Here is a 24,632-nt window from a genome sequence, read left to right on the forward strand (position 1 = left end):
CCCAAGGCCTTATTCAAAACAATAGGCGTCAAAAGCTGAGACCTATAGGCCACCGTAACCGTGGCTGTTATACAATAAGCTTCACATATCATTTCAGGTGACCCATTTTATTTCCTTGATACCAAAGAGGCAAGCTGTTTTTTATCCCACTTTTGTTGATTAATACCATACTGCTGTCGCTCACAATATGCCATTCAGTATCGTGAACATCCACTGTGTGGATTCCAGATCAACGACCACTTTATCATCCACTCTGTCTTCACGCAGCGCCCTGTCTTCTTTGAATGCTCGGGAAGATGTTAATGCCATGGAGGATTCTTCCTCGTCGATTCTTTCTCGGGAACCTTTAATCAACATCGTTTTCGATGATATGGATGTCGACAGTCGAAGTGAACTACCTTTGGAACCACCACTCCCAAAGCGAACATTGAGGCAGCAATTAAAGCCCACATCCAGATCAGAGGTCAGATTCAAGCCAAGCACTGTTTCTACTATCACTCGCAACACTGAAAGAGCGTTGAGGAAGAGACCTTCCAAAAAAGTACCTTCCCATGATGCAGCCAACATATATTCCAAACGCGAGGCAAGGGTTAAAGAACTCAAAAGCAGAGCGCTTGACATTCCTTCCACTGGCAAAGCACCAGCAAACACACGCCAGCGTCTCGTTATGCAGATGGTGTATGATGAAATCACTCCTTATCCTGACGACGCATGGTTAGCTCAAATGGGCGTTATCATTGACCGGTGAGATAATTTCTCTTGTCATTTTATTTTTACAAAGTATTTTTTTTACGTTACTCAAATGTTCCGTAGAGAATACCATCAAGTGAAGAATTGGTTCTCAAACCAGAGGCAGAAAGATGCTCGAGAATCACGACACAGCACGCCAACTATCTCGGCTGTAAATGCGGAGTCATCGCTTCGCAAAATTCTTTGCGAGGGACGCGAGATCCGTCTGCGCTTATCAGCGCTGGACAATTGCCGTGTGAATGACTGGTCTGACTCTTTCTTCGAGGAAGTCGTGATGATCTATCACTTCAGGCTTCTGGCTAAACACAGTCAGGACGAAGCTAAAGCAGCTGGTAGTTCATCTGGCAGTGACGGTGTTCATAGCCCCTGATATATCCAGATCATCGGTCATGTATACATTCAACTTTACTGTAGCCTTATATGCTGTTCTGTTAAATCCTTCTATTGTCGCTTTGTTACTTTGCAATTCTAATCCCATGTACAGTATCACGGTTGTGAGTCGCGTGCCTAATGGCCCATGGCAATCCTTCGACGTCCCACATCTAACCATCTCATGAAGAATTCGTTTTCATTAATTAGCTTTCTTTACTTCACCAGCCCGCAGTACTTGATACTTTCCCCCTCTCCATACTACCTCGTTGCCACATATAGCCAACGCCCATATAGGAAAAGCCAATAATTCACGGAGTGCCCACGCACCAATAAAAGACAAGCGCTTATCTGCCACAACGGGATGTCCAGCGAGCGAAGCATAAACATCCATATCCACTGACAGCCAGATAATATGGTGCGTTGGCAGAAACAGCCACGCCGGAACACCAGTCAAATACCACAGACTCCAAGCCGCGATTGAACTAGCAACGAAATTTTCCGTGAGTGGCTCTAAGATGGTTGCTGCTAAAACCATATGCTTGCGCACACGAATCCAGCGTACCCGCCGCCAAATATAATCGGAGAGTGTCATCTTTCCAACAGCATTATGCGCAACGTCACATGAGAGGTCATGCCTCAACCCCAATTCATGCCAAAGAGAGCTCGCGATCATGTTATCTTCAGCCAGAAAACGACCGAAGGCTGCCAGACCAAAATCTGCAGTCTGTGATGCACCATCCGGTGTAGACTTTGGTTTGAGCAAACCGTTGACCCTGTCAATGTCTGAGCGACGATAAAGATTTGACTTGCCAACTACGCAAGACTCGATGGCTACAGTGTTAATAGCCAGATACATCTTTGCGTGGTTGGTATTGAGGAAAGCCTCTTCCACTCGTGCTCCCAGCCATGCTTCATTTGCATTCGCTAGCGGTACATGGTGCACCAAAGCAACGCGTTTGCGGTGAGAAGATTGCGAGTTGGGTGGTGGTCCAACTAATACATCGACAGATCGCGCTAGCGTGCCTGAATCCACGGCGACATTGGAATCAATGACCCACAGGATATCATTGGCAGCCTGACGGTACGACCGAATCAGATTGTTAACTTTAGGGTTAACTCCTACCACGTCTTCTCCTGGAGACCACAGCATTAACATTTCCCCAATTCGAGACACCAATACGGCTAAACGTACCAATCACAACCTTAACATCGACATCTGGGTATTTTTCTGTCAGTTCCCGGACTACAGAAAGTGCTTGGTCGTGTTCATACGCTACAGACAGCAAGATCTCGAAATTGGGATATTCTTGTACGAAAGTTGATTCAAGATTTTCATACAGATTGGTATCTAAGCCTTTGAGAGGTCTTAAGATGGAAACACCTGGCGCGGATGAGGCAGGGACGGGTGCCAAGGGAGACCATGGCCGAAGATACCTTCTGCGACTTTTACCAGGTCAGAACGAATGTAAATCGATCGCAACAAAACTCACGCAGTCCTGCATCCTAGAATACCTATTGACCACAAGACAACGTACCATATTAAACCAATGACAGATAGTGCAAAGAGAATAACGTCCCCTTTTGATGTGGTCACTGTCATCGCCAGACTCAATACCAGTCGACATATACTAGTATGCTCAAGGGGTACGCAAGTAGGAATTTACCAGGCCTCTATGCCACCCCTCCCCCGTGGGAACAATAATATTTCCTAATATAGTAATATCTACATAGCCACTGGGCTGGATAGCACCTGTTGCGCAACTAGAGAGCCTAACTATAGTGTACCATCACGTGTCTCGTACACTATAGTTAAGCTCTCTTGTGGCTATTTCCGACACCAGCGTCAAATGTCGCCCCAAATATGCCACTTGACTAAGGCTGTCCACGATTTCATCCAGGTCGGCATTGTCGGCATGCATGCTCCGAACTTATTGTCCGACCCCGACCTTCGCATACAGTATAGCCCTGCTCTACTTTACTCAGAGCACTACTTCTAATGAATAGCAAACCCCAATTATCATTTAGTGCACAGTATATACAACATGAGTTAGTCGTACTATGGACAAAGCCACTCTGTTGAAGAGTATGCACCAAGGTATGTGTTGTTAATCTATTCACTAGTGAAATCCATCATAAACTGATTATAATCATCTGTAAGCATAGTAGTGTTGTCTAACGGTAGCCGAGCAAACAAGTCATTGGGAGGGGGTCCGTAAGTATTTTCAAGTATTCTCAATATTTCATCTAGGTTGGCCTGTGTCTCTGGGTCAGATAGCGAAGGGACTTGTGTTGTGAATGATCCATTAGTCCACAACTCAAAAGGATCATAAGTATTCCGACATCAATTCCAGGGAATGACCCAGAGAAAGGCGGAAAACTGTGACAAAACCGGATAAACCCGGTCTCTGCCAAAGCAGCCATTGTTCTCCATGGAGCATAGCCACCACTCCATGGAGTAACCATTGTTCTCCTAGGAGCACAATTGTACTCCTAGGAGTCATTATACTGTAGCAAGTAGCACCTCCGACTATAAGTAGTAGGGGGTTTAGTATAGGAATACCTCAGTCGTTTCTATAGCCTCTCGGGCAGCGGCTGAGGTATGTTACATTACATTTATTAGAGATCACCTTAAACTAACATCTATTGTAGTTTCACTTAGTTTTATTAGGTTATGAGCCCTGGTGCGCAAAAGCTACGCAGGAAATAATTCTTATTTGAAACGGCAACCTTGGAACCATGACCACAGCACGCGATACATCTGCATGTCCAGTTCTCACTGGACCCAACAATTTTCAGATATGAAAACTCCGGATCATCTCAAAGCTACGTCGGGAAAAAGTTCTCCGGGTTGTTACTGGAGAGGAGCTTAAGCCCTCACCAGGAAAACCTACCTCCTCGGAGGATCCTGAGATCACCTGGATACTTAAGGATGAGAAGGCACATGGAATCATCCAGGACCACATCTCTGATGCCCTCCTAATGAGGACTGGAGACCTCACCAGCTCCAAGGAGTTATTTGATAAACTTGTCTCACTCCATCAAACGTCCAACATTGCCTCGGCCTTCTATTCATTCCAGCAACTCACCAAATTGTCCTGGGATGGGACATCACCTATCCAGGACCACATTGCAAAAATCCGGACAATTGATTCACACCTCTCCAGAATGAAACTAAGAGTTGATACCAAACTCATGGCTTTTGCTCTTCTCTAATCTCTCCCATGCACTCCTGAATGGCAAATATCTCAGTTATCAGTAATCAACATGATTGAAGAAAATAAACTTACATTTGATGCAGTTGAGATCTGCATCACTGCAGAAGTTGCACGACAGTCAGGGAAGGCCCCTGGAGGTTCCGAATCAGCACTCAAATCCGAGGAGAAATGGTGTAACTTCCACAAAGCCAAATCACACAACACCTCGGAGTGTCGAACACTTCAGTCAGCTGAAAAAGGTCAAAGGAAGAAGGGAAAGGAAAATACAGCGGAGCAATCATCCGGATCTGACTCAGAGGAGGAACAGAGTCATATTGCATTGGAACATGTACATATTTCTAAGCCCCTTGCTAAACGCATTCAAGCTTACCTTGCGTCGGAACCCAATAAGACCAAAACAACAATTATTATTGACTCCGGAGCAACATCCCACATGGTCTCTCACCGCTCCTGGTTTGAGCCAGGAACATACCATGTTCTGCATCCTCCGAGGACAATCAGTTTTGGGGATGAATCCTCTGTAAATGCCATTGGCATTGGAACAGTAATCCTACAAGCAATTGTTGGCAAAAGGACTACAATATGGCACTGTCAAATGTCTTACTTGTGCCAAACTTCACTTTAGCACTCGTCTCTGTCCACAAATTGTCCAAAATGGGGTTATCAACACTTTTTCCAGCAGGGTCAAACACTTGTGAAGTTTGGAAAAAGGAGGAACTTATCCTCACTGCCTTACACAAGTAAGGACTTTATCACATCCAAGCAAAACCCGAAATCAACCCGGAGTCAGCTTTTGCAGCAGTAGATGTAAATTTATTGCACAGGAGAATGGGACACGTTGGAATGGACCGCTTGCAACAAATGGTTACAAAAGGACAGCTCCAGGACATAGACACCCTTACTGGAACCCTGGAGTTTTGTGAACCTTGTGCTTTAGGAAAGATGAAGAAATTACCTTTCAAGTCCACTGGAGGAAACCGAGCCAAGCGCCCCATACAAATTGTGCACACAGATGTTGGAGGACCAATCAAACCAACTTCCAGGGAGGGTTTTCGGTACTGGATTATCATTGTAGATGATTTCTCCAAATTTCCATGGATATATTTCCTAAAACATAAAAGTGAAGCACTGAAATGATACAAGCAATGGAAAGAAGATGTCCAAACATTCTTCCGGACTCATTTGGGAGAAGAAAACTTCACTCCACTATACACAGAATTCCTCCGGAGCAATGGGGGAGGAGAATATACTGGCAATGCATTCAAAAATCAACTCTGAGGAGATGGTGTCATCCAAGAAACTACAGCTGCAGATACTCCGGAACAAAATGGCATTGCAGAACGCATGAATCAGACATTGGCTACATTAGCAACCACTATGCTCCATGATTCCAAGCTCCCAAAGTCATTTTGGGTAGGTGCCATGCAAACAGCTGCATATATCGCAGCACGCAGCCCAGCATTAGCACTCCATGGAAAGACCCCATATGAAATACTGTTTAAAAGGAGAGTTAATCCAACTTTGTTTCGCCCTTTTGGATGCCAAGCATATGCCTTGATTCCGAAAGACAAAAGGCAAGGGAAGTTTTACTCCAAGGGGCGCAAAGCCATAATGATTGGCTACACACATAGAAAGCAAGCCTACAAACTCCTAGACACTGAAAAACGGACTGTGTTTTCCAGTTGGCATGTCATATTCAATGAATCTGGAAAGGTACAAAAGGATGACACTGCTCCCTGGAACACAGACACTAGCACAGATCAGTGGGAGGGACTCATTCCAGAGAATGCTCACTATCCAGACCAAAAAACATTGGAAGAGGATGATCCTGACCCTCGGATCCGAGATCCAAATGAATTGCAAATGGAACCACATCTCCAAGGAGATGTTCCACAAGCAATGGAACCATATCAGCATGAAGATGTTCCGAGAGCAGTGGGGCAATACCTCCGTGGAGACGTTCCGAGAGCAGTGGGAGCACCTGATCAGCTAAGACACCCTCCACAACAGTCTCTACAACCAAGACCTGAACACTGGCCATCTTCAGAACGGAAAGCCAAAGTAGAGTTACAGTCAGTGGGAGGACAGCCCCTCAACATACAGCCAGCTAATGTGGAAAAAGTCCGAATACAGCTAGACAGCCTGTCCATTGGATCAGCTTCTGGAAGGCATCCAACACCTCCAAGGAGTCATCCAATGCCTCCGAGGAGTGATTTAACACCTTCAGAAGTGAGTGGGGCAACAAATACACAAATGCGTCTACTCCCTGGAGTACCTGCACAAGTTCCTAAAAGAGCAGTCATGCCTCCTGCAGACAAAAACCGAGATTATCAAAGGACTCTAGATGAGGAACAGTCTCAAAAAGAGCAGCATGACAGCTCCATGGAGAAACCTAACACTCCTGACGTTCATGAAGAAACATCTGATACAGAGGAGACATTCTTTGCTGGAATAGCAAGTACTGGTCCATCTAACATAGACCTTCCAAGGACACTAAAGGAAGCCTTATCATGTCCGGATGGAGAATTATGGAAGTCTGCCTTGGAGGAGGAACTCCTAAGTCTCAATACTAATGCAGTATATGACACTGTTCCACTTCCGAAGGGAGTAAAACCCATCACATCAAAACCTGTGTTCTGGATCAAGTTTGATCAAAACGGAAACATTGAGAGATACAAACTCCGGATTGTTGCACGAGGTTTTACTCAAAGGGAGGGGATTAATTACCAGGAGGTTTTTGCTCCGGTTGCAAACTTAGAGTCGATCCGAATTATTCTAGCCCTGGCAGCAAAGTACGACCTAGAACCTGATCAAATGGACGTATCCACAGCTTATCTCAATGGAGAACTTGAAGAAGAACTGTACATGCTTCCTCCAGGGGGTGTTCCTATCCAACCTATATACTGCTGGAGATTGAAGAAATCCATCTACGGGTTAAAACAAGCTGGTCATACATGGAACAAAACTTTTGATCGCAAGCTCCAGGAGCTCGGTTTCACAAGACTAAATGCAGAAACATGTCTCTATGTATTCCGGGACAACAAACAAATATGCTTTGTTGTTGTCTATGTAGATGACCTCTTCCTAGGAGCTTCATCCCGGAAATTCATGGATATCACAAAAGCCAAACTCGAATCCATATTCAAAATGCGGGACCTTGGAGAAGCAAAATACATCCTCGGAATAGAAATCCAACGTGATCATTCAAACAAAACAATATCCCTATTGCAACGCCAATACATTGACACAGTCCTGGAGCGTACTGGAATGAAAAACTGCAAACCAGTATGGACACCAATGGCCCATGGATCAAAACGCCTTGTAAATGCTCCAGGGGAAGATATTGTGCAACACAAGATGCATATTGAAGGGCGTCAAGTGTCATACCTCTCAATTGTAGGCTCCCTCATGTATGCCATGCTCAGAACCCGCCCAGACATTGCCTACGTTGTTGGAATACTAAGCAGGCATAGCTCAGCTCCAAGGAGCCATCACTGGGAAGCTGCAAAATGTGTTCTCTGATATCTGAAAGCAACCAGGGACATGGAACTACAATATGATGGCACAGATGTCTCCATGGACATGGATTTCTATGGATATTCAGATGCAGATTGGTCTGGAGACCCAGACACGTCTTGATCAACATTAGGGTTTGTCTTTTTCACCATCCGAGGAGCAATCTCCTGGACAAGCAAAAGACAAAGCATAGTAGCTCTATCCTCCACGGAGTCAGAGTACATTGGATTGAGCAATGCTGGACAACACCTTGCATGGCTTCGGACACTTTTTGAAGAAATTGGACATGCTCAAAATGGACCTACAACATTGCACTGTGACAATCAAGCAGCTATCATTCTTACACGAGATCCACAGTTCCGTGCTCGCACAAAACACATTCAACGGCAATATCATTTTATCCAAAATGACTTAGTATCAAAGGGAGAGGCAGTAATCAGATATGTTCCTACAGGAGATATGGTTGCCTGCATTCTCACTAAACCCCTCACTCACAAAAAACACTGGAAATTCTCTAAAGCTATGGGACTATGGTTGCACTCGAGTGGGAGTGACAAAACCGGATAAACCTGGTCTCTGCCAAAGCAGCCATTGTTCTCCATGGAGCATAGCCACCACTCCATGGAGCAACCATTGTTCTCCTAGGAGCACAATTGTACTCCTAGGAGTCATTATACTGTAGCAAGTAGCACCTCCGACTATAAGTAGTAGGGGGTTTAGTATAGGAATACCTCAGCCGTTTCTATAGCCTCTCGGGCAGCGGCTGAGGTATGTTACATTACATTTATTAGAGATCACCTTAAACTAACATCTATTGTAGTTTCACTTAGTTTTATTAAACTGCATGTTGAGGTGAGTGTCTGTTGCACGTGCAAATCGGTGCTGACTGGCGATGCAACAGGAGGCTCTGATTGAGCAGTGGGTATGTCAGCATTGGGCAAATTGATTCCGGTTGTGTCAGCAATGGGTGGATTGTATGATATTCCATGAACGAGAAACTCCATTTTTGACATCAACTTAACACACTGGAGACGGTACACCTCATAGCCAGGTTTGTGTACAATGTCTGTGTCGAGTTTGAATCCTGTAGAGTACGCTACGCAGCTTAGCTTTCTTTATAAGATAATGAGAAATTTAATGCTTTCCAGCTTAATTGACCCAGCCCTTTGGACATGAAGGGTGATGCTCTCATTGAGAGAGTTCACGACCAACCTAGATAGTGCCCAATTCTTCGGATACATGGAAACCAGTGTGAGGCCCTTCATCACTAGTTTAACTGCAGTAGTTTGTACAAGGTACCACATGGGGGCGACTACTTTGAAGGTATCCGGGGATTTGATGGTGTCTGTGTGAAATGAAGCCCAAGATATATTGGCCGAAGTGTAAGACTTACTGTCTCCATTGATCATCATTCTGACGAAGAAGTCTTCTACCTCAAACCCTCTTAAAATCCCAGTGCCAGCTAAACTGAATATCAGTATGCAGCCAAGTTTAAGCAGGCCTTACCCATATGACCCAGAAGCCTGCTAAATTTGATTGCACAACAATGGGACTTGAAGGTTGAAGTGTGGTAGTAGGTGTCACTCTAGGAGATAATTCAGGGGGAGTCCAATGCTTCCAGGTGTAAAATATATGGCGGCGGCAGCAGGGGGCACTAGAGGGCCTGGTGAAGGGCTCTCAGGATGGTTTACGCTTTTGTTTGCTGTCAGATTTGGTGTCGGTCCACTTAAACTGAACTCTGTTTGAATTAAATTGGAAATCAGTCCATATATTCCTTGACTAGGATACTTACCATCAAGACTGTTGAAGTGCCGTATCACTTCCAGATCTCCATCTCCATCAAATATACATTCAGCAACCAATAGGATATCAACATTGGGGGTGAAATTAGCAGACTCTATGTTTTTTTGATTATATCCGCCCGCTCAAGAGTGCAAAACTAGCATTAGTTGCAAGAGAGTGAGGGCTGACTATAAGACTCACAAAAAAAACCGTATTCTAGATGAGAACTCCCTGCAGAATCCAAGGTGTCTAATCTAGAACTTTTAATGAGCTGTTCATAATCTACAATAATCCCATCCGATACATGGTAAATAATGTTTCATAGTGTTACTGATTTATGATTTACACATTTGTGGGATAAATCCTATGCCAAAGGTATTGGCAGCTATAATCTGGGCTTGTTCATTGTTATACCGGCTACAAAGTTGGGTAACAATTTCATTGAATATGTTGTTGTGCCATCTTAAGTTGGGTGTGATATGGCCGATGTCAAATTCATTATTCTGTAAAGACGAGTCAGTCTGGGATGGATGATTGTCACTGATCTGGGACTTGAAGGTCAATTCGGTCATGGTAGTCACAGTAGGGTTGAATCATGGAGAAAACTGCTGAGGACTAATGGCGATATAAGTACTTGCACCAACTTGAGGACCTAGTATGACAGAATCGACTTGCACCCTTGAGTTATTGAGATTGAAACTTGGACATTCTTGTTATAAGTGTCAGTACATCTTCACAGATAAACTAAAAGCAGACAATCCAGTTGCTTAGATCCTGTTCAAGTTTCAATACACGTCCAGCATATATCTAGTAAATCAAAGGTTAGTTCATATTTACTGTGCCAGGGTTGTGCCCAGGAATACAGTACGTTCTAGTCCACCCATCTCCTGTTTGAGTGGTTGGCGGGATGTGAATCAGCCGCATGGTACTACATGTGGCTGAACAATTTCTAGTTGGATTTCTCCCATGATGCGTGAGGAATGAGCGGTTTTAACCTGATTGAAGCAGCCTGGACAACAGTGATGTGTACCCCTCAGTTTTGGGGTCCTCATTTATGTAAGCCTACTACTATTAGTATTAGTAACGTACAAATATTGAGCTTCAAGTTGAGCATCACTCACCTCTGAGTTTGCTCTCCCTCTCAAAATCACGTTTTTATCAACGCCACCTACCTACTATGCCCAAGGCTTGTGTTTCTCGACAAAAAAGCTTTAGCCCTCATTAACGCAGGACTCATAGTCCCCCAAGTTCTCAGTCCAGTCCAAAGTCAAACCTTAGTTCAACTACTGCTAATTCTAACTCTAAGCACAGATCATTGTTATCACAACTTCTTACTTCCCCCCTGTTTGTTGTTCTTTTCAAGTTGACTAATTAATGCTCATGAATTTATACTTACCCTTGTGTAGGCTATCCCACTTCAGGTTGGAGCAGACAGTGCAAAGGTTGAAGACCTGATAGATTTGCTGTGGCTATAGAAGATAAGTGTGTGGCCAAACAGCTCTTCATTGAGAGAAGAGCTAGGCAAAGTCATTTGGAAGCCAGATTATTCTCAACTCAACTCCCCAGTGCCTCTCAACATTTAGAACAAGCACATGTTGGACGCAGTTGGGTGGTGAGGCTGATGCAAGAGTTAGGAGTAGAAGTTTACATACCAAAAGAGTTATTCCTCAAAGCTGCTGAGAGCTTCTGAAATTTCTACGCCTTATTTTCCAGAGAAAATATGGTTCCCAAGGCCAAGAGTCATTAAGAAGCAAAAGAAAGTACTCCCCGAGATCACCACTTTGTTGAAAATCACAAAACTTGCTAGAGCATGTGGGCATGCTAGCAAGAAAATGCAGAGGACCCTGCTGGCAAGGTAATGACCCAATTCTTTGATGCAATCACACCTCAGTACGCTAATACTTTGATATCATTAAACAGGACTTTATTTGAAAACTCAAAACTCATTTTTATCATTGTATTCAAACAACAGCAACTTATACAGTAAGCCCAGAGCTTTTGAGTCTCAATCCTGCAATAGAGTGCACCACATCTCTATTTGATCTGCTTGATCTCAATCCCAGCACAATTCTAGGGTGAGTCCTCTTCAAGAATGATCAAATTTATAGTCATAATATCATTCAAATCAATTACACAACATATGATATTCGGCAGGCACAGGATGTGGTAAATCCTTGAGTATCTCACTGCAACTTAATGTTAGAATATACTCTGGCATACCAATACCACATAGGATAATACCTCTGATTTGTAAGCCAATCCAGTATGCAGCAGCTATACTGTGTAAGATGTCCGTGGTTGCATGTTGTATTTAAGATCCAATATTGTATAACCTTGGCCATATAGCTCAATTGGTAGAGCAGCTGGCATGTATCCAGAAGGTTCCAGGTTCAATCCCTGGTCTGGTCAATATCCAATTTTATCACTTAATGCTACTTACTTTGTCCCTTGATTTCAATATGCCCCTGGCCCATCCTTTTTGCTATGCTCAGGTTCTGGGCATATATCATGCCAATGTAATACACATTGATCCTGGTGTGGAAAACTACCAACCCAAACAAATGGAGTTCCTGTGGGTCAGGTGGTATGAACTCCCAAGTCAGTCTTACACACCCAATCAACTTGCTACACTACAGTTTATCCCCATGGCTGATGAAGACATATTTGGTTTCATTGATCCTGCTGATATACTCCAGGCCTGCCACCTTATCCCTGTCTTTGCTAAGGGCAAATTACACCCAGACGGTATTAGGATGTCAAGACACGCTCATGATGCTCAAGACTGGAAAGTGTATTACATTAACAGGCATGTTAGCAATTATACCTTTCAAATCCTTCTACTTATAAGATCACAGGTTTGTTGATTATGACATGGCTATGTGGTACCATTGGGGTATTGTCATTGGACATGTTACACCCATTATGAGTCACTGTACCAGCAACGTACCAGCTCTACGGACCCTGTTAGTACAGCAGATCCATTGCAGACTCAAATTTGCTGCATGGAGACAAATTCACTTATGAATCAAATCTGTCAGCTGGAGGATCATGCAAACTTGGGCTATTTAAATGGTGATGGTGAATGTGTATTGGATGACTCTCAATTTGGCTTAGACAATTGAGGAGATGAGGATTGGGACTTGGATAATCCAGACGGCAAATTGAGAAACAATAGCAAAGATCTGGAACCATATTGATTGGTGCTTATATCAGCCTTGTAGCTGATGTGTTCGCTATTTGACAATTTGTTTTTGTCATTATAGTATATAAAGAGTGAGTGGCTTTATACTTTTTAACTTAGATACACTTGCAAAAAGACCCCACATAGATAGTGTCCTACAGAATTATATTGTGGATTTTTTGTTTTTAAGTCCAGCTGATAGGTTTGGGTCCTTTATGCATGTATGGTAAGTTTCCTTTTCTCTCTACTTTGGTAACCACAGCATTGATATCTCAAAGTCATGGGCTAGATCAGTTTCACACACCAATTCTATATTATTGGACACCGTTGCACCATGATGACATAGCCCACTTCTGTAAGTTATGGTTGAAGTACAAAAACTCCTGCCTTTGAATGATGTCACTAAATTGGTAGGGCCAGCTCAATCCGTAGGAGGATGTGGTGTGTTTTACCATTTTAGACAAATTCTGTGAGTTTTGGTGATTCTGCACCTAGTTGTGCTATTTATTTTCCCTTCTTTCTAAATCACTTTCCTCTTTATTCTTTTTGCTCTATTGTTCAGTATTCACTAAGCATTCTATAATTTTGCCTTTGTGGCTGATTTGTTTAACTTTATTTACAAAACTTCGGACTAGTATTGCAGAGTCCAGTATTCCTATTCTTTAGTTACTCATACTGGACTCTAGTTCTGTCCCTGTTAGCTCTCAGCAAGTGGCTAGACACTTCCCAGAAGTTCTCAATTGAACAAACTCTAGTTCTACCCAATCCGACATCACCTCATGATGGCAGTAACTGTTGTGGTCATTCAATGTTATACCGCCTACACCCATGAGATGAGTCAGGACAAGGGTCATGACTCTGGTTTCCATAGAACATTATTGTAGGTAAGTTTGTTCACCAAATGCAGATTTTGCTGTATTGGTCAAAGTCTCTACTTCCAAAATTAGTAAAGATGAGCCGTCAATCCACCATCGAAGTTTACCGCTGCATCACCTCAAATCAGATATTCAAAGCTACAACATCAAAAACCCTTGGAATGGTATGCTCAGAAGTGGGCTACTGGTAAATACTTACAGAATTGTCACAGTTACAATGTTTTGTGCTAATACATTGGTAGGATTTTAAGCACATATTTACGCATATCCACAACATGTGATCTGTGACAAAAGCTTCACTTGCTTATGATGCAACTCACGTAAGTGGTTATTCCCTTGTAAGTGCAAGTTAACACTGAAAGACATATGGGTTTGCTTTGCCCTCATATCTGCGCAAGTATTTTCTTGTACTGACCTAGTCACGGACTCTGAACGGTTCTACAGCAGCATCCTTGGCCTACTCAAGAATCCGGAGGAGAAAGAAGAAGTTAATCAACTAATGACATGGTGGAATCAGTTCGTACCCTCTTTTTTGTTAGCGTGTTTGTCAGTCAGTTCACAATAATATCTCCCAGCCAAGTTTTTCCTGTGCATGTAGTGCCAGACCAACTGCCTTCAAAAAGCAGTGCATTGGCAAAAAATCAAAGAAAGGTAAGAGGTGTTGGACTTTATTTGGCTTTAAATTGAAGCATATACTTTGACTAGCATTAGTGTATTTAATTGCTATGGTTGTAATGTTTTGGCCAGCTTCCAAAAAATGATGTTTTATTGCTCATACTACCATCTCCTTGAGATAGAGCTCTTGTGAAGTTGAGCAACCTTGAAGCCAATCCACCGCTTGTACATGCTTAGAGATATCCAACAGTATTCAACATTATCATAAATCTGATCAGATAACCTCAACAATGATCGTTGTTGGCAATTTGGGGCCGGATGGAGACTGCACAAGTATACTTGATAATAGCTAAACTTTAAAGCATTTTTTGCTATGTGATATTTCCTTACCACAAACATCAATTTTTTACATGCATTGAAACTCAAAACCAAATAAGATCACCCCCCACAGTCTTGTAGCAACCGTATGCTCTGTATAATTTCTCGTAGATTAGAAGATCTGATATACTTTGTTTTAATGTAAATGTGGTGTCAAGGAGTTAGAAGGCGGCCAGAAATTAAGACTTGTTAAGTATCATAAACTTCTCCATAGAATATAAAGTGCGAGCTATTTGCCAGCAGAATGAAGTCCTGGTTGTGACATCATCACTGTCATCATCATGGCTCAGCCATGCTGTACTTCTGGGAATACATAAAGGCAGCCATAAAATATATGGTATTATTGTTTGTGTTATCAGAATGATACAGCTATTAGTCAGTCATTTTATTTCTTACAGAGAAAACCAATTGTATCTAACATCGTCAGATCTTAATTGATTTCCTGATGTATAACCACATGCAAAATAAACATATTTACAATACAGTATGTGAAATCCATATGAGGGCATATAGAATGGGCTGACCATACGAACATCCATGACATAGTATGTGAAATTCATATCAGGCCATATGGTATGGACTGACCATACAAATATTCATGATAAAGTATGTCACAGCCACATAAGGCCATATCATATGCAGTGATAAAACCAATATTCATCAACCAACCATGCAAAATTCAGTTCATGTGGAATCATTTGGGATATTATGCAAATATGCTGTAGCAAATTTTATCATAAAGATACTGTGATCCAGTTTTGGTGTATACAGTATATGTAGTCTATATCAACATTTTTCGAAATATGGAGCCATTAGCAAGTATCACTATTTACAATGTGCCATGCAAATTCTATGTCATAGGAAACAGTAAAGAAAACATTTATTATCATACAGAACGTACTGTGGACATATCACAGAATATGTATCCTGTCAAAGTGAGCAATGATACACCCACATGCAATTTTTATTTTACCCAATCATAAGGCACTTCTACGGACCCTAAAGATGATGTAGTTTTCTTAAATTATACACAAGTTTTGCAAAATGAGTTATATGCACTCCGAGTGATTCAAATGTACAATCCTGTAGATCACTGCACTGTCCACTATATGTTAACCACTACACCATGTGTATAGCATTATCCAAGACATTCTGACACCAAGATCACACAATTGTTGTAATTGGTCTACTCCTTATCATCAGTATCAATGTTGCTGTCAGATCTCTTTACAATCATCTCCTCATCTTGCCCATCAATCCTGTTCAGCTTATTTAATTTATTTGTGTGGTTTTTGATCAGTTCCCTCAAGATAGCTTTTTGCACCTCATTTTCTCCCAATTTCCAGGTGTAGAGAGGTCTTCAATGGTGAGTCCAAATCTCGTGAATATTTTATAGAGGAAATACCTGAAATGAGGTGTAAATATCTTATCCTTTAGATTGTTCTTGTGATTCCCCTCAGCATCAGTCACCCTCACCATTTTCCAAATATAGAAGTCAAATAAGGTCACATCCTCAGGACAGCCACAGTAAAGGTATCCAGGAATCCTTGTAACACCATTTGATCTCTTTACCCCCATGTGCCAAGCATGAGAGTTCCTGTATTCTTATAAAATTATTTCAGCTCTTTGGTAGCAGTTCCAGTCTTGTTGTTTTTGTGGTGGTAGAGGCAGAACATGTTGTTGTGACTAGTCATAGGGCAGTGTAAGGCCAGCTCTCAAGAAGTGGTACCAGCTTTGGGCAAATTGTCTGCGCTATCTCAAATATATGCGTGGACAATGTGCTCAATGTGAACTTTCAATGGATCTAAGGAAAACTACTTGATCTGCACCTTTCCTTTTCTTTCCTTCTCTGCCACAAGTTGTCAGTGAGATTGACTCAAGTTAAAGGATACACTATCACTGACCAGCATCACGTTGTGCTTTTTTTCAAGTTTGATCTCCTTCTTGCTTCATTTTACTCTCTTGCTGAATCCCCCAACCTCCCCATCCTGGTTGCCTTTGTTTAATGCATTATTATCACCCATGCTACTGCTTTTCTTTTTACTGTTGTTCCTAGTCTTTTTGTTAGGCACTCTACTCCTTGATCCACTGTTGTCCTTGCCATCGTTTTTCTTTGCCTTTTTTTGGCTCTTTCATCTTCATTCCACCATCACTATGCTTGTTGTTGCTCAATATCTCAATCTCATCCACTGATCTCTTCTTTCCATTCTCAACCATGTTGAACTGTTTTTGAGCATGAGTTTGCTGCCTGTTCCCCCCCGGAACACTGCTGGCTGCCTCAGAAGAGCCTCCTCCCTTCACAACTCCTTTGAAAGTACTGTTTTGATGCTGCAAACCAATTACTCCATCAGCCTTAATGTTCCCCCTCTCAGGTTTTTTGGCAGTCTCAGGGATGACAGCTGCATCATCCATACCCATCTCATTGTCTGCGTGCACTATCTCCCCCGTTTTTGTCGTCATCAGCCCCAGCCCTTTCATCCTTATCTTTTTCTCCCTGTTCTTCAAACATCATTGGGCTCATTTCCCTCGGTTTTGACTTTGTCGCCTCCATAAACTGTCCCATTAGTGTGCTCTTGACCCTCCTGGCTCTCCCTGTCACCCTCTCCTGCATTGGCCTTATTACTGTCCTTGACTTTATTCCTATTGTATTGCTCTTGGGTGCAGTCCAGAGTTTTTTCTTTGTTTTTATTCTTTTCTTCCTGTTGTACAGCCCACTTGCCTTTCTTATTTGTTGCCACCCCATTTGATCTTTTTTTTGTTGCCTTTGCAAGACGTGTGTACAGTGTATGTGTGCTGCCTTCTAACTCCATCAGTTCTCTTTTGAATGTTTCTATTTCAGCTCTCATATTGTTCATGGTGGCTATTACAGAGGTGAGTATATGGATGATGTATTTCTGCTAGCACTTACTCTTGCTACCTCCCTTGGCCCTTTTCTGAATCAAGCATTCTACGTGCTCAATTTTTTGTATTCTGTTTTCTATTTTTTTTTCTAGCTCTACTCATTTGGCTTTGACATCCATTGCTGTAAGTAAATATTGCTCAGTCTTTATTCTCAGTGTAACTCATATCAAACCAACACCTAGAGAGTCTGACATGTATCTAACTTTTTTAAAGCCTATCATCTTTGCAGGTGTGCAGCAGCTCAAGTTTTGGCTTATACAAAGTGTGACGCTCCTGAGCAGGTGCACTATTTTGGTGCTGAAATAAATGTTTATGCTGACGGTTTTATCCACACCAGGTTCTGAGCAGTGTCTAGAGGTTTCCAGGTGCGACATCTGAATCACCGGACATTAACTGAATATAGTCGCTCCTGCTAATTCCTCCATGTAGTATAGTCTTTTCCTCAACACTGCACTGGCCAAACCCGCACTCAAGCTGGCAAGCCCAGCAACAGAAACAGTCATCATTATGGGTGCATATATGTTTCTTGATCACGAGAAACAAGACTAATATGATTGACTGTAGTCACTATACAAATGGGCTTTTTGGAATATTTGCTAACAGTCTGGCACATTCACTGTCTCTACCTCAGTATATTCTTAACAGAGTACACCCTCAGGTGATATTATAATGCGGTTTTATATTGTATCTACTACATCAGTTTACTAGGGCTAGGGCTACAATCAAACAAAAATTTTGCATGAGCTTTCCACTAGACCATTCCAAAGACGTGCATGGATAGTTCATGGCAACTGTACATAGTATAGTAATAACCTTCTATCTTAGGCAGGGTGTTATTACCTGATAATATTACTATATAGATGGGGCCAGCGGAGTCCGGCGGAGTGTACCAGCCGGGCCATGTTAGACGTGATATTATTGTGCCCATCCTTGACAACCAGGCTGGGTGAGAGTCTGCTCATGAAAGACCTGTCTGTCACCTTTTTAAGAATCATTTTTTTCTATTTGACGTTGGATATGCAAATATAATATCTCATAACTTCCAAATCTGGTGGTGTCTTGTATCCAGGAGGCTCTCCAAGTTCGTAGCACTGACATTATAGATTCATGGACATGCTTGAACAATGTGTTTCTGAAATGCTGTATTATATAACGTACTGACCAGTAGTCATTTATTAGAGAACCCACATATATTTTTGTTGTTTACAACAACATCATGAGTCCTCAGACCCCTGAGCCATCCATTCTTTCTGATATCCCTTTGAGCTGGAAATTGCTGTTTACAGAACTTGCAGTACAGTGTGTGCTATTTCACTTCTGGCAAGCATCAATTTGCATGCACACTGAGGGGCCCGACCTCCTCCAGCCAGAGCCAGGACCCAGTGGGATTGGAATGCAAAACTCCCAGGAACATTTGTTAGCAAATGTAAGAGAGCAGCTGGGGTGTTGGAAATTGCATACCTCACAAGGAGTAAGTCATTTGTATATATTACTGATGAATATCCGGGTAGTGAATATTCAATGGGATGTGTCATTGCACGCAGAGCGGGTGGGCCCTTATAATAATGGCCAGAACAACAACCTTGGACAGAGTATACCTGAGGAATATTGACTTGCAAAAGATATTGGCATCATCACAATCCCTTTTATCATAATGGACATTCACGGAAGAATAGTTCTATGGTACCTCCCGGGCATCCTCACTGAGGAGAAACAAGTGAAAATATATTTACATGGTCAAGCAAGGTACTTATATAGAGATAATATACTTAGCAAAGTATGTGTGGTAGTCTACAGCATCTAAAGCGGAATATGGAAAGTAAATGCCCCAAGAAGCCCTCAAAGAGCTGGCGTCAATCTTCAGAATATTACAAAAATCCCGGGGACTGTCAGCTATTCCCTGGTGGGTTGATAAACTTATCCAGTGTGGTCCAACTCGGTCATGAAGTCTGTGTTATTGAGTTATAATTTATACATTACAATTGATAAAAGGTTCACCACAGAAAACTGGAGAGGCTCCACAAGCTTCCCAGTCCTTGCACAAATCTACACTCCTGGGCACTGGTGAACTGTGGTTGCAATCCTTTGTGGAGACCAGGGCCCTTATGAGTGCAATTTTACATGTAGCTCACCCTGCACTCTATGGGTCAGCCCAGGAGGTGCTGGTACGAGTTGAGGACCATATGGATGATGTTACAATTCACAATTTTTGGACCTTTAAATTTCATTCCCCACTTTAACTTTCTTTCATAGTCTTCACACACTGTACCATGCAGTACTTTTCATTTTGTTCAAACTCCACTTTCTTGTGCTGCACTGCTTTCCTTTATTCTTAGCTACAAGTCTCTCACACAGTGGAGCTGGTCACAAGGGCTGTACCCTATGACATCATCAGCCACTGCCCTCATCAACTGTATAGTACACGTGTACAAATAGTCTGTAGTAGTATAAATACCCAAATGGATCAAGGAGACTCCTCAGCGAGTCCTCCTGTTATTTACCCATAACAAACTCAGTCCTACCCTAAGGGAGATTACTCTCTCCTTCACTCACCCCTCTTTGCCTATCTTCACTGTGCACCAGAGTATAAATTTTTTTGGTTATTACAGGTGATGTAACGGTACTAAAGGTATGGAGCTCAGTCTTCAATGTACTTTCTATCATCAGCAACCAGGAGATGCCAGTACACTTGGATTGTCTCTCCAAAGCAGAGTGGTATGACATGTTGGCAAGCATAGAAGACTACAATGAGGCCATTCTGGAGCTTACTGGGGCAGGTTTTTGCTTCAAGTTTGATAGTGGGACTATTACTGCATTTAGTGGGAAGTTTCTGAATCATGGGGTTTCATCCTGCAGTGGTGAGGGAATATATTTTGCATATTACATGAGGGAGTATGTACATACAATGTGCAGGGTGGAGACCCCAGGATGGTCAGTACCTTCACATGATCATGTTATGCAGTTATAAATGTGGAATAGCAGCGGAACTGTCTTTATCTGCACTGCTGCAAATTTGTAGCTATTTGTAGTAGCTTGCTCAATGAAAAGGGTGAAACCCAGGCACACTGCAGTTGGATACCGGGAGCAAGTAGAAGTCTGGGAATGTTGTATTACTACAAAGCCCAGGGAGTATTGGATTGTTATGATGCCCAGGAACACAGGATTACTACAAAGCCCAGGAATACTGGACTACTATTACATAGTATAATGGACCCTGGGTTTCTATTAAATTGTGGTCCACTATTCTAGTTCCCTCAAGCCACTATGCCTAGCCTCTGGGATGAGTCCTTTGCCTGTTCTGAGAACTGGTTCCACGTCCTGATTTGCCTCTCTACATATGCTACATGACTGGGTTTAGCCTCCATTTCATTGGCATCTCAAAAACCCTTCCAATGCTTAACTTGATGTTGAAAATACTGAACTGTCCACTTCATCTTGAGGCGCACCAGAATGTCTTCTTCTATCCACCTATTGTACATGGCTTTTGCTCTTAGCCAGTGAACCCGGTAAACTATACTTTATTACTAAATGTTAGCTGTTTGATACCATGAAACTGAGACCAGGCTGGGGCACATATATTCAGACATCTAGGTCTGTTGGGAGGTGTTAAATTTCAGATACATGCTCTAAAACTGTGGCAATGCAGTATTGTGGAGTCTGGTTGTATTTGGATTCATAAGCTGGGTACTTGCCTTGAGGTGGTTTGGTTTGCGCTCTTGATATTTTTGTAATATTTCTGCCCGGCACCCCAGAGATATGATTGCATGCCGGGCCCTCTTATATATGGCTGAGTGGACTTTGACATTGGCTTCCACATGGGTAACCTCTGCCCAAGCCTTCAACTTTTTCTTTTGAGAGCCCCGGGCCACTCTCACCTTTGTCCTGAACAGAAAAGACTTTTGACCCAGTAGGATACGTATCTGATGCAAGGTGTTGTTGTCCTGACCTTCCTGGAGTGTAAGCTCCTGACTGACTAGATGGTGTAGGCCTTCAATTTTGCAAGTGCCTTTTCCTAAGTTAGAGGGTAACACCAATGTTCTCCTCTCAATAGGCTCATCATTGCTATTGAAGGAACCTGGGAGGTTAAACAGATTTATGTCTTCTGCATTATTGTCTTCATCAGAGTTTGGCCACCCTGAGACCTCCTCAAGAAACTCAGCAACATCGATATTGATACCTTTCAACCTTGAGGTTGAAAACATCTATGTGGGAGAGCAGGTGTTGACGCCTTTCCTCTAACTCCAGTTTTTCTGTGGTTGTGCTCGGGTGCTTCAAGAGACTTCTGTAACAACCAAGAGTTAGTTATTCTGGCGCACACAGAACACGCTATAAGGAAGATGATGAGGGAGTGGTTACCCCAAGAGCTGCAGAGAGTTTGTTGGTTAACAACAGGAGGACTCGCTGAGGAGTCTCCTGGATCTATTGGGGTATATATACTACTACAGGGTTATTTGTACATATGTACTATACAGTTGATAGCGACAGTGGCTGATGATGTCATGGGGCCTAGCCCGCATGGCCAGCTCCACTGTGTGAGAGAGTTGTGTCTATAATAAGAAGAAAGGCAACGCGGTGCGAGAAAGAGGAGTTTGGAAAAAAGGGGAAGTGCCGCGTGGCACCATGTGTGAAAGCTAAAGTACAAGGTTAAAGTGGAGAATAAAAGTAAAGGGAAGGTCCGAAAATTGTGTTCTCGTAACAACTTCATTCAGGGGAGCCCAAAGTGTTTCTAATATCTCACCATCGACCTGTCTGGCCCCAGGGATGAAGTTAGGGGCATATCTTGGGAAGCAGATGTCTTGATGTCCATGCTGTTAGTTTTGGTGATTCTGCACCTAGTTGTGCTATCTATTTTCCCTTCTTTCTAAATCACTTTCCTCTTTATTCTTTTTGCTCTATTGTTCAGTATTCACTAAGCATTCTATAATTTTGCCTTTGTGGCTAATTTGTTTAACTTTATTTACAAAGCTTTAGACTAGTATTGCAGAGTCTAGTATTCCTATTCTTTAGTTACTCATACTGTACTCTAGTTCTGTCCCTGTTAGCTCTCAGCAAGTGGCTAGACACTTCCCAGAAGTTCTCACTTGAACAGGTTATGAGCCCTGTGCTCTAGCCATCTTCCTGACTTCATACCTCATCATCCAAGCACCCTACTGCTTATCCCTCTTGCAAATTGTCTTCTGGGTCTCTGATAACTCTCTCTATCATCTCTGTTTGCTTTGATTCCCATCTGGATCACTCCCTATAAGCCTTTGTTGCTTGGAACCTCATTTTGAACGCTTTTTTGGCCTTATCAGTGCCATATCTCACCCAATCCTTATCTGATCGTCCCCAAACTCCTACCATTGTCTTCTACGACCTTGAAAACCCTAGGAGACTCCTCAGAGTGGTGGATTTTGAGTTTGATCTCCCTTTGAGCCCCTATCATTATCTGATCACCACTTCCACCCCTATTATACTCCTCCACTCCCTGTGCTTCGTTTCCGGCCATACTTGGCCTATCTATTGCACCATATAATCGCTCTCCACACCTATATTTTGGGGGCATTCTATCCACTCCATCTGTCCCTGTGACAATTTCAATTTTTTTTGGCCTATATTTTCGCTTTTTGGCATATCTGGTGCTTGCATAAAGCTCCAATCTTCTCTGCTCTGTCCATTATCAGATAGAACAAGCCTATAGACTGTGAAGCTCGCCTGCATTGCCTCAGTTTGCTGTTGCCCAGAGCCTCTCCCTCTCTCAGTCTGCGGTGTTTGGGGAGCTTAAGTCACTTTGTTGACTCATATACAAGCCCTTTTAACCAACACTGTCTTGATGCAATTTCTCTGTTAATATCAGTGTAGTATTGAAAGGGGAACACAGGCGTAACCCTGTAGCATGACTAGGAAGCCTTAGCACCCTCCTGGACCACTTTTGGACCGCTTTTTTGGACTCTTTTGGACCCTTTGGGCCTTTCTGTGCACTTTTTGGACCTTCTCCATTATCCACCTCCACTGCTTTGCCAGCTCATTTCCACACCATGGATAAAACTAAATGTACTCCTCATTCATATTCTGCTCCTACTCATTGTTCTTGCTCATCTCCTAACTGCCATCATTGTAATCAATCTGCCATACCTGGTGCAAAATACCATTTTTCTACTGTGGTTGCAGAGTCGGCTAGAAATGCAAGCCTCCACTCTATTCATCCCTCTGACTTACACTGCCCTCTCCAGCTTGATGCCGACATTGATTGGAATGCAGACACAGGTGCCACTTCTCATATGACACCTCATCATCACTGGATTTGCAATTATGCACCATATCGTGTTCCCATAAAGCTAGCAGATCATACTATTGTTTATTCAGCTGGTATTGGTACTGTGGTGTTTAACCCTATCATCAATGGCAAGAAATCAAGGGCTGTAGAATTCTCCAGAGTGCTGCATGTACCCGATCTTCGAAATAATCTCCTCTCAGTCTTGTACTTAACTCGTCAAAGTGGTTTTAAAGTCATCATTTCATCTCAATCTATGTCCTTCATACATGGCAACACTCTCTTATTCACTGCAACCATCAACAACAATAATGCTGCATTCCTTGATGGATCCACTGTTTTTTGTGTTGAATTGGGACACTTTTCTGCAACAATTCCACTTGACTTAAACCTTTGGCATCGAAGATTGGCTCACCACCACTATGCTGATGTCAGGAAATTGACACAAGGAAACCTTGTTACTGGAATAACACTTGAGTCTAAATCTACTCCTGATCCTATCTGTGAACCATGTCTGTCTGGAAAAATGTCTGCCAACTCATTCCCTTCATCTTCTCATCGCTCTGCTCACCCTCTAGACCTCATCCACTCTGATGTACACCAAGTCTCCTCCCCTTCATTCTCTGGGTATCGATATTGGGTCACCTTCATTGATGATTACACTCAATTTTGTGTTGTTGTCCCTTTGAAGGCCAAGTCAGATGTCTTTAATGCTTTCAAGAGTTTCAAGGCTTATGCTGAGACTCAATTAAAGCGAACAATCAAGGCTCTGCGCGATGACAAAGGGGAGAGTA

The 24,632-nt window shown here is 42.7% G+C and overlaps 6 protein-coding genes across 6 annotated transcripts; 1 reads left to right on the top strand and 5 right to left on the bottom strand.

Annotated features, from left to right (window-relative positions):
- SERLADRAFT_454641 (uncharacterized protein) lies at positions 1–722 on the bottom strand (the record flags this gene model as incomplete). Its single annotated transcript, XM_007312117.1, has 2 exons — positions 1–127; positions 197–722. The coding sequence occupies 2 exons, from the start codon at positions 619–621 to the stop codon at positions 94–96; spliced, it is 459 nt and encodes a 152-aa protein (XP_007312179.1).
- Positions 723–812: 90 nt separating this feature from the next.
- Positions 813–2,761, bottom strand: SERLADRAFT_353535 (glycosyltransferase family 21 protein; the record flags this gene model as incomplete). Its single annotated transcript, XM_007312118.1, has 3 exons — positions 813–2,256; positions 2,315–2,565; positions 2,613–2,761. The coding sequence occupies 3 exons, from the start codon at positions 2,720–2,722 to the stop codon at positions 1,322–1,324; spliced, it is 1,296 nt and encodes a 431-aa protein (XP_007312180.1).
- Positions 2,762–16,757: 13,996 nt separating this feature from the next.
- On the bottom strand, positions 16,758–17,539 carry SERLADRAFT_404534 (uncharacterized protein; the record flags this gene model as incomplete). The annotated part of the gene is made up of 2 exons (XM_007312119.1): positions 16,758–17,183; positions 17,222–17,539. The coding sequence occupies 2 exons, from the start codon at positions 17,537–17,539 to the stop codon at positions 16,758–16,760; spliced, it is 744 nt and encodes a 247-aa protein (XP_007312181.1).
- Positions 17,540–18,801: 1,262 nt separating this feature from the next.
- Positions 18,802–20,793, top strand: SERLADRAFT_404535 (uncharacterized protein; the record flags this gene model as incomplete). The annotated part of the gene is made up of 9 exons (XM_007312120.1): positions 18,802–18,884; positions 18,956–19,056; positions 19,097–19,177; positions 19,262–19,331; positions 19,376–19,488; positions 19,578–19,750; positions 20,406–20,443; positions 20,499–20,516; positions 20,646–20,793. The coding sequence occupies 9 exons, from the start codon at positions 18,802–18,804 to the stop codon at positions 20,791–20,793; spliced, it is 825 nt and encodes a 274-aa protein (XP_007312182.1).
- Positions 20,794–22,976: 2,183 nt separating this feature from the next.
- Positions 22,977–23,315, bottom strand: SERLADRAFT_375526 (uncharacterized protein; the record flags this gene model as incomplete). Its single annotated transcript, XM_007312121.1, has 2 exons — positions 22,977–23,229; positions 23,280–23,315. Coding segments are annotated over 2 exons (226 nt in total), but the record flags the coding sequence as incomplete, so codon positions are not given.
- Positions 23,316–23,379: 64 nt separating this feature from the next.
- SERLADRAFT_375527 (uncharacterized protein) lies at positions 23,380–23,553 on the bottom strand (the record flags this gene model as incomplete). Its single annotated transcript, XM_007312122.1, has 1 exon — positions 23,380–23,553. A coding segment is annotated over one exon (174 nt), but the record flags the coding sequence as incomplete, so codon positions are not given.
- Positions 23,554–24,632: the final 1,079 nt, after the last annotated feature.

Source organism: Serpula lacrymans (genome assembly GCF_000218685.1).
Source record: "Serpula lacrymans var. lacrymans S7.9 unplaced genomic scaffold SERLAscaffold_1, whole genome shotgun sequence".
NCBI classification, from domain to species: domain Eukaryota; kingdom Fungi; phylum Basidiomycota; class Agaricomycetes; order Boletales; family Serpulaceae; genus Serpula; species Serpula lacrymans.